Source organism: Asparagus officinalis, chromosome 1 (genome assembly GCF_001876935.1).
Source record: "Asparagus officinalis chromosome 1, Aspof.V1, whole genome shotgun sequence".
Classification (NCBI taxonomy): Eukaryota; Viridiplantae; Streptophyta; class Magnoliopsida; order Asparagales; family Asparagaceae; genus Asparagus; species Asparagus officinalis.
This window is the reverse complement of record NC_033794.1, coordinates 92,785,974-92,796,970: the sequence shown is the minus strand read 5'-3', so window position 1 is coordinate 92,796,970 and position 10,997 is coordinate 92,785,974. Positions and strand designations below refer to the sequence as shown.

Sequence of the window (10,997 nt, the reverse complement as noted above, 5' to 3'; positions counted from 1 at the left end):
TTAAATTTCAAATTAACAACAAAAACCTTACCTAATACAAACCCTAATCTGAATTGGAAATTTAATCGGCTCCATTTGCCTTTATATGTACGGGAGAAGAGAGTTTTATTTTTTATTTTTTTATTTTTATCGCCTGCCGAGGTTTAAAGTACCAACAATGGGGAAGGTGAGAGAGATTAATCCTTTCTTTGATTAGAGTTGTTTTTTTTTCTCTCTGGAATATCTATTTTATATTCTAAACTTTATTTAATGTTGAATTGAATGGTAAATAATTCTTAATTGTGATGTTTTAGTCCCTTTTGAAGATTTTTCTTTGTAGGTTTAATCATTGTCCTTAACCATGAAAGCTTTTTATTTTTTGTTTTTCCAAGCAACATCTACTCTGCATATTATTGAATAGTGATTTTATTCTAATTTTTTAAAATAAATATTGTTTAACAAGTTTCAAAAAAAAAACATCATCATTACATGTTACATGTTTGAAACATTTCCAAGCCAGAGAAATATTTGGTTTATTTTTCTTTTTTACAATGTGCTCAAACTTATTTACATTTTGTTAGATGAATAGGAATTAATCTTTTCCGAATTAATATTACAGGATGCTAGATTCCATGTCTCTAAATAATTGTGTGATTCTCTAAGAAAAGGCTCTACATTCATTGTCTCTGTTAAAAGGGAAGTCTCATTGTTACATTAATTAATGTATAGATGGTAAACATTTATTGGCAAAGAAAACAATGAGCAAAACCACCAAAATATTAAAATCAGGAACACGTATCTTGATGATATAGGAATCAAACTATTGCACTATAGATGGATGATATATGTACGTACTCATCAAAACTTGTCCCTTCAATTATTTTTCATTATTCTTGTGACTTCTTTCATCCCGAGCAAGTGTTTTTCGTATGTAAGTCTATTATAATTTGATTTTCTTTTTTTTTTTAAGTTCCTACAAGTTTGTTGTCGTAATCTTAATCTCCTTTTTTTTTCTTTTTCTTTCTTGTTTCATATTGCAGATCGATCAGAGAGTAATAAGAGAAGGTACGATGAGCAATGCAAACTGCAGTAGGGTCTCAAATCAAAACGCAAAGATTTTCATAAAATTGGAGACATGGCAAGGGACCATCTTCCGTTTTCGAGTGAAGGGCTCTGATGTCGTTTGGTGCATCAAGAACATTATGAATTATTTGGAGGGAACACCGGAGGAGCTTCAAATTTTGATGCATAATGGATTGGAGTTGGAGGATTACAGATCTTTCAACTATTACAATATTAAGACGGGTTCTAAACTTCATCAACGTGTTAAAAGATATGTATTGAATATTGAATAAACACCATTAACGCTATGCTAATAAACCCCTAATTCCCCATATTTCTGCCTAAAAAAAATGTACATTGATTTTTATCATGAATGGATAATTACCTACAATGATGATGATTTGAAAATAGACATGGAATATGATGCCTACATTGGTTGATGCAATTTCCTTGAGCAAGTGGTTGTTTTTCTCACACTCTGATATGTTGTGTTCGGTTATCAGATATGAACATTTTTTATATTTCTTTGTAACGGCCTGTTTGGAAACCCGTATTTCATTTCAAATATCGTAATTGGGCCAATTACATTGTTTGGATTCAAAAGAATTTGAATCCTGGATATTGGGCCAAATCCATTAACATTGTAAACCGGTAATAAACCCAGAATTCTAAATCCCACCCTATTCCCTGTCATTTACAATTCCGCAATTTTTTTCACCCGCGATCTCTCTCCCACTTCCGCTTCCGCCTCCGCCATTTCCTTTTCTGGAGCTGTGATTTCTCTCTCCTCACTTCAGCTCTCAGTTGCGCTCTCTCTCTCTCTCTCTCTCTCTCTCTCTCTCTCCAGTTCCATCAAAACCCTAGATCTTAGATCCAACCGGCGTCAACGCTATCGCTCTCTCTCTCCAGATCCATCAAAACCCTAGTTCCTAGATCCAACCGGCGACGAATCCTAGATCCAACCGGCGACGACGATCCAAACAGTGACGGTTCACATGTACTAATCTCACCTTGGGCGACGCCAATAATACAACGGTGAGATCCTAGATCTAGGAGAACTGCGATTTATTTTTTTGAATTTTGATTGGTTTGCTCTTTTTAATTTATATTCTTATTTCAATGCCTAGTTGTTGATTTCATTGTGTTATGTGTTTCAATAAGAATCCTTTGAATCTGTTATTAATTTGATTAATGATCTCGTCATTTAGTTATTTAAGAAGTGATGATTTATCTATTTTATTCTCAGTGAACAGGACAAATTCCCACATTTGAATGATATTGTCAGTGATATATCCTAAGATTTAGTATAAGATGTAGATGCATGTGTTGTTGTGAGAACATTGTTTTGTGTATTTGTTTCTACTCGGTTATGATTATAAGAAGAAATGCATAATGTATATTCTGCTTCTGTTACAAAATTGAGATGCATTTGCTAACATTTGCTTAGAGTCATTTGTATTTTAAAACAATTTGTGTGGAATTGATCCAACAACATAATTGAAATGAACGATTGTGAACAATTATGAGTGAATATCAGACATTGGCAGATATCACAGTAAAGAACATGTACCTGATATCATTGGCTCTGTTATTAATTTACTTTTTGTTTCATATTGTTATCTTTAGTCTTTGATAATTTCGTTTAGTAATTCTAAATTTTTTTATTCTTTTCCTTTACATTTACTCCATGTTACATGGTCTGATTCTATCTCTTAGATAAGTATAGTTTCCTTTACATTTACTCCATGTTACATGGTCTGATTCTATCTCTTAGATAAGTATAGTTTTACACATTAAATTTTGATGATGAAATCTCTTAGATAAGTATAGTTTTACACATTAAATTTTGATGATGAAACAGTTTAGGAGAAAATGTCAGACCAACACAGTTTACATGGTCAAAGGAAACGTGTAAGGGAAGAAGTAGGTGAAGATGATGAGAAAAAAAAAGCTAGTTATCATAATTGTGACTTTCATAATAATGGTAGTTGGAGCATACCGTCATAGAAGAAGGTTTAGCAACAAGGAGATAACATGGAGTGAAGATGTACGTGCTCATAAAAGAGCCATCTGGATGGACACATTAATGAATGATACAATATGCATGGAGTGAAGATGTACGTGCTCATAAAAGAGCCATCTGGATGGACACATTAATGAATGATACAATATGTCGGGAGCAACTACGTCTTAATAGATAAAAGAGCCATCTGGATGGACACATTAATGAATGATACAATATGTCGGGAGCAACTACGTCTTAATAGACGCTGTTTTGAGAAGTTGTGTGTTATTTTACGATCTAAAGGGGGATTGGTGACTTCTAGGAATGTCACGGTGAGAGAAGCTGTGGTATTTTCTCTACATGTTATTTCTTATAACTTGAAGAATCAAATTGTTGGAGCAATCTTTTTTCGTTCCAGAGAAACTATAATGTCCTTGCCTTGTGCAATCCCAATCTCCAATTTACTTATGTTTTACCTGGTTGGGAAGGATCCGCATCTGATCCTCGCATCCTTCGTGATGCTTTGCAGAGGCCTAATGGTTTAAAAGCTGGGAAGGATCCGCATCTGATCCTCGCATCCTTCGTGATGCTTTGCAGAGGCCTAATGGTTTAAAAGTACCAACAAGTAAGACATTAGCTTGGTGTTATCCTTCGTGATGCTTTGCAGAGGCCTAATGGTTTAAAAGTACCAACAAGTAAGACATTAGCTTGGTGTTGATAGACTTTCCTTTTTTAACTAGTTTTTTCATGTTTAAGCTAAAATGGTAATATTGATGTTGTAGATAAGTATTATCTTGTGGATTTGGGGTTCACCAATAGTCGGGGTTTCTTAGCTCCGTATAGAGGCACTCGGTACCATTTGAATTTGTGGCGAGGGATTACTCCAACAAATTACAAGGAGCTCTTCAATCTGCGACATTCATCTGCTCGAAATACTATTGAAAGAGCTTTTGGAGTGTTGAAGAAACGATGGGTCATTCTTAGAACAGCAAGCTTCTTTGACAAAAAGACTCAAATTAGGATTATAAATGCTTGTTTTATTCTTCACAATTTCGTAAGAGATGAAAATATGGAAGAGAATGATTTGTTGCGTGAGGTGGATGAGGAGCTTGAAAATACAGACACATTTGATAGCGACAATGAGGTTGATGTTGATTACATTACAAGTGCTCGAGCAACGGATGAATGGAATTTGTTCAGAGATGATATTGCTTTGGAGATGTTCAATGAATATCAAGCTCGGAGAGCTCGTGCTACTTGAGATTTTCTTGACCTTTGAATTGTGAATCTATGAGCTATGTGTTGAGGGTTGTTAAGGAATTCAAGTAATTGTTATCTATGAAATTCAAGTTTTTCTTTATATCTTGTTTCTTTGATGAAAAGTATGCATCATAATCACATGAAACAAAAAGAAATCTTCTCTTGAACGCCGATACCAAACGTCTAGCAAGCTGTTATATCTTAATTACTTTTGGGTCAGTTGTAAATAGTCTCTCACCTCGAGTTTTCCTATTACCACTGAAGAGCAAAAAAGAAACGATTGAACTACATTTCTTCTGCTTTAATTTTTAGAGACCTTTACAATTTCTTTTTGCCTCACTCTATTGTGTTTGTTTTGCTTCAGCCTGAATTTGTGGACATCATCAATGCTGCCACAGTGAAGTCTGCTTAAGCGATGGTCTGTTTAGAAAATTTTTGTAAAATCGTCACGTGGTCTTTAATTCTGCAGTTTTTCATTTTGAAGTTACATATTGTAGTATTTTGCCTGAAACTATACGAGTTAAAGCGTACAGAAACAGGCTGCAAGTATTAATAAGGGTGTTTTTCTGTAAACATGCTATTCGCGTGTGAAATTCTTCTATAGAGGGTTTTTCTGTTACTTTTGATTTCTGCAGAATTAGGACGAATACCTTAGGTTTGAAATCATTAGTTTGATTCTTGATATGTGGGCAGATGACTGTTATTAGCAAGTACTTATAAGCTCTTGCCCGCTTTGTCGCTTAAGCAATGAAATCAACTGACAGTTTCGTAACAATTGTATGTGTTCAATATTGTAAAGTTTGCTCGTGGGCTATTGATTTGTTATAATATCTTCTTTTTGTTTTGTTCAATGAAGTTTCTCTGACTTTAGAGTTTTCCTACTAATATGATTTCCTTCTTTTTAAGGTAATGATTAGAAAAGGTAAAGAGACTTTGCCTCCTACACAAGGAGGTAGGAAAAGAGCTTTCTTACTTGGAATCCACAAATGGACATGATACTGACGGCCGTGTTTTACAATCAACTAAACCAAGGCAATAAAGGTGAGGGGGATTGGAAGCCTCAAGCTTATCAAGCTATTGTTGATGAGTTAAAATCCAAATTGGGTTTGTCTATCACGGTGGATCACGTAAGGAATAGGGTAAAACTTTGGAAGAGACACTATGCCATCATCACTGAAATAATGACAAAAACCAAGTTTTGATGGGATGATGATAAGAAAATGGTGGTAATTACCATTGAGGACTTGGTAGATTGGACCAAATATTATGAGGTATGTTAAATATCTACAACACATGTTCATAAATCTTTGTCTTACTATGTATTAGTTTGATTTTGTCCATAATTATGTACATACTGTTTAACATTTGCGGCTAACTTTGGTATTAAATGATTTGTTGACCAGTGTAACTCAGAAAATGGAAAGAACTCAATGCTAGGATTAAGTAGAGTTACTTACATATGTGTTTCGTGGTTCTTCTTTTATGCAGTCTTTGTGTTCATGTTTTCCCGGTTGATGTTATTGTCATTAGGAAGAATACGGCACAAAACAAGGTTTAATGTGTTCTACATTGTTGGAGATAAATATTGACTGTTCACTCTTTTGAATAGTGATAGATAGTTGACATAAATTATGTCTTTGCTCTTTCATCGTATATATTCTAGATTCAAAAAGTGAGTGATGTTCAAAATCTTATTGATATATGGTGTTGTGTTACTAGATTGTCTCACTATGTTTTTGTATGTTCTCATGCTTGCATAGGTAAATTCAGATGCCAAGGCATATCAAAACAAAGCTATTGAGAACTGGGATGATATATGTGTGTTAGTGGGCACCGATAGAGCAACTCGCGAGGGTGCAGAGAAAATTGATGATTCTATTACAGCCATGGATATGTTAGACCCTAGAGGGGGGTGATTAGGTTCTTATGCTAATCTAATCCGATTTTATACCAATTAAAACTAATTAACAAGTTATCCTAGCAATTATGAAATACAATAAGATATATGAGCTAGGATAAACAATATGAATAAAGAGATATATCCTAGCAAAGAGATATACTATAAGATATATGCAAGGATATATAATTAACACAAGGGTAAATAATCTAAACTAGATAGTGGGCAATATAATCAACAAGTAATATACAAAGGCGATATAAGATATGAACATAAAACTAAGTACGCCAATACAATCACAAACAAACGATATGATTACGGAGTTCGGTCCCCACGACCTACGTCTCCGCTCATCACCTCGAGGAGATCTCCACTATTACAAGCGGGTTTTCTACGTTTACCCGAACAATTTACACCTCACAATACGATTTTCTAGTTTACCAAAAACTCTACAACTTACATACTCTTGTAATCCCACTCTACACCCTCTCAAGTGTTGAACTAGACGTGTCTCCTTCAAGTGCTCTGATACAACCTCTTCTTAGGTTCATCAACTGACGCCACTCCTCTTGGGACGATCCCCGACTCTCACCACATACTTCTCTCGGTGTACAAGTGTATTACAAAGTGAATCTCACAATAAGCACAATTACAATAAAAGATTGTTCTCTAATATGGATGAGAACACAATGAATGCTCACACTCAAATGTTACAACTCTCACCAACCCAAATATACTATGTATGAAAATACGATAAGCTCATGTGGGTGTGTGTAACAATAAGATTAAATAAAATCAAATCTAAACTCAATATAAAAACTAGCTTTAAAGTAAGATAATCAAATAACTATCCAAATGTAAAGCTAGATAAGAGTTTAAAAATCTTCTCAATAGATCAAGAGATGGAGGGAGAATAGTTGGAAGCTCAAACTTCAATAGATGATCTTCTCAAGCTCTTGTGGAATTTTCTTCACAAACAAACTCTTGAAACAAACTTAAAAACCCTTCAACAAACTTGTAAAACTCTTTTTAAAACTCTCTTAAACATCCATAAGAAACAATGAAAGTTGAGGGATTTTTATAGCCTCTTAAATCAGCCACAAACCCCCAAAAACCAAAAATATCAAAAACTAGCCGTTACTAGCCGTTATAGGTTGAAAAGACCAAAATACCCCAAAATCCAGCATTCTGGAAATTTGCGTATCTGATTTTGTAAAATCAATTAAAAATAGTAAATCAATTCCAAAAATTATGAAATTTTGAGGGAAGGTTATAGACATGTATAAAAACATGTTAGAGAAAGAGTTTCTGAAAAATATTTTATAATTTGAGAGAAATAAATGTTTTAACACAGATATACAGTTTCTGAAAATCTGCTGACATACACGATTTTGTAAAATCAATTGGGCACAGTAAATAAACTCCAAAAATGGTAAAATTTTGAGAAAAGTTTCTAAACATGTAGATAAACATTTCAAAGAAAGAATTTCTTAAATATCAATTCTCATTTGTGAAAACTTATCTGTTTTGTAAAACATGCACGAACATGTGCACGAACAAAAACATGATTTTGTAAATTCCATTAAACATAACAAATCAATTCCAAACTTGATGAAACTTTGCGAAATGTTTATAAGCATGAAAACAAACATGTTAGAAAAAGAATTTCTCAAATTGAATTTCTATTTGTGAAAACTCATGTATTTTGCAAGTGTGTCCAAAGCATGAAAACTCAAAACCATGCATGTATATATATAACTATATATATACATAGAAACCAATGCGTGTGTGTATATGATATTGAGCTTAAGGTACTTAACACACATAATATAAAACCTAAACTGAGTTACCCAAGCTAGATCTTGATCTTCAATAAGCTCTTCTTGGTAATATTACGGATGAAGCTTGAACTTGGATCTTCAACTTGAATTTGCATAGCTTCAACCACTATTCCACCAACCTCTATTTGATATGATCGTTATGGTGCAATCCATCCATCCTCCAACACGTTGTTTGCCTAGAATAAATACAAAAACATAAACACTAGACAAACAACATTAGATATAAATTGTTTGCTAAATCACCATCAAAACAAGAAGGCCAACAGGATATGGAAGGTGCGAATGAAGGGGAGAGCTCTAGCAGAGAGGTTTCACAATCTTCAACTTCTAAATCCAATAAGAAGCTCAAGAGAGACCCTTTTACTAAATGCAGTAAGTGATGTTGGTGAGATGCTAAAGGAGTATCTGGTGAGTACGAACCCACCAAAAACTGATTGCGAGGAGATTTATGCCAAGGTATCTAAAGTGAGGGGTATTCCTCCACATCAATTTTAAGGGCGGTTAAGAGACTCATTGATGGTTCTGCACATGATTTCCGAATGTTGAAGTTACTTCCAGACAATCAAAAGTTAGATTGGATTATACTATGTCTTGAACACTCAGACTAAGGTAAAAAAAAATAACTCATTAACTTTTCCGTTTGCATTGAAGCTCTGGTTTTGATAGTTTTAGTTAGTGCATATTAAATGTTTGAACATCATTGCCTCAGCTATCTTGACTAAAATTTTTCATTTATTCAAGCTGAAATATATGCATATTAATTATGTTTGTTTTGTTAGATAAGTGAACAACTATTAGTCATTGTGGGTGGTGGTGCTGCGGTAGTATATGCTTCAATAAGAGCAAAAGAAATAGCTCCTCATCTAAATGTTCTGATCATTGAGAAGGGAAAGCCGTTATCAAAGGTCAGATTATTTTATTAATTCTTTTTATGTGCTCATAAAATGTTCCAGTAATATATAGTTTGCTTACTAAGCTTTCTTCACCAAAAATGAAAAGAAAAAGCTCAATGTCTTATAATGGTAGTTTACCGCATTTTAGCTTTTTGCCCACATGTTTAAGAAAATGTTTCAGAAATTCAATTAACTGTTCAATACATTTACACACATAAGCTGTCCTTCATCGTCACCATTGATTATTTGCCACAGCTAACAGGATAACAAAGTTACAAAGTAATTCTAACATGTTACTTAATCATATTTACATGTTAACAAGTTTGATTTTAGTCAAACTGCTTCAGACTTACCAAGAGTTCATCCAAAGGTTAAGCGGTACGGGAAATTGCCCGTCATTCTGAATTACGATATAAATAAAAGATGATTTCTTTTATGTTGCAAGTCTGTACGGTCTTTAAGAATGGAGTTGATTTGGTCTTCTTGTTATTGTTTCAGGTGATTCAAGAACTCGCAAAGCAAGACTTTCTGAACCAATGGGAGAAAACTACAAAACAAATACAAAGTGAAAGTGTATAAGCATTAAAAAGAAACTCTCATTTGAATCAGTTGTAAAAGTTTTAAAGAAACTAGTGCGAGAGCAACTTAAACATGACACTATGTAACAGCGAAATATTAACTTTTGTTGGTTTGTATTTGTTGGATATTTTGGATCTCTAGTTTGTTGCATTGTTATATGCAATATTTGAAGTTTCTACTTTATTTAGTTGGATATGTGATATACTATTTGAGGTAATTATTTCCACAAATTTTGATGCAAACCTTATGTAATTTGAGTATTTTATTTCTAAATTGTCTTCGAGCTACAATTTTAGTTTAGAAATTAGAATTCTACTAGTTGGCAAACAATCCAATTGAAATTTTTAAAATTGAAATTCTAAAGTTTGCCAAACATGAATTTCAAATTGAATTCTAGAATTCAAATTTGAATGTTTCCCAAACGAAAGAATTGAATTTGAAATTCTGGATTTCAAATTTCAGAATTCAATTCTGAAATTTGAAATCAAATCCTCCAATCCAAACGCAACCTTATTGGTTTTCAAATTCCTGAGACATGTTCTCATCTTCACCTTCCTGCTTCCAAATAGAACCTAAATTCCAGCTGCCGTATTATTCGAAGCTCCGAAGGTATTTGAAATAACAGTACATGTTTGTTTTCCTCTGCTTTCCTAATCGTTCGCTTAACTATTCCCTTTTTCTTTTCTAATTTTTTCTTAGCTTCTGATATTATTCTAGGGTCTTAAGACCCACTAGGGAAGAGTATTGCGAGGTTGTTTTCCACTACCAATAATATTTATTATCTATTAATAATATTTATCATCTATTTTTGTGTGATTTTTTATGGATTTTTGCAGTTTAATTGAGACAATAGTTGAGGATAATCGAGCTATTGCAGGTTTATTTTCCAATCAGAAATAGAACTTAGATGACAATCTTATATGCTCCGTTAATTGTAATAGCATAAGCTCCGCAGACATTCATGACTTCAACCGCAGGTAACACACTGATTAAAAAGTTGTTTAACTACACAAATCCATATTAAAACCCCTTTGAATCTTGATGTAATCTATTATCAAATAAGGCTTTATTCAAGCACAGTTGGCTTGTAAAGTCACAAACAAATTTGACTACGTTGTACGGGCTCTTTTATGGTCATAACTAACCTCTATGACAAATTCTTTTTGTTTATATTAGGATTTCTAAATACACGTATAACAGAGCAGTTGATTATCAGTACAGGATAAAATTAAATCATATGTGGTAATTTACATGTAGTCTTGCACAATAGGGGCATAATTTAGATTCACTCAATGTTAGTTGTCAGCTGTGATTTTAGTTACCAAGCAGAGGGTTTATGTTAGAGTTATAAGAGTGATTAGGGTCATCAAACTCTTTCAGATGACTGGTCCCAGAGTCCGTTGTTCTTCCTTGCACATGAAAAACTCTAAGAGGACGGAGTTGAGTTCTTCGGTATTCCTCTAACGATCAAGTCAGTCTTC

General features: G+C 33.6%; 1 protein-coding gene across 1 annotated transcript; it reads left to right on the top strand.

Moving 5' to 3' along the window:
• LOC109843277 (AN1-type zinc finger protein 4-like) lies at positions 135-1,421 on the top strand. The gene is made up of 2 exons (XM_020412208.1): positions 135-166; positions 1,020-1,421. Exons 1-2 carry the CDS (start codon positions 158-160, stop codon positions 1,332-1,334), a joined length of 324 nt encoding a protein of 107 aa, XP_020267797.1. The 5' UTR covers positions 135-157; the 3' UTR covers positions 1,335-1,421.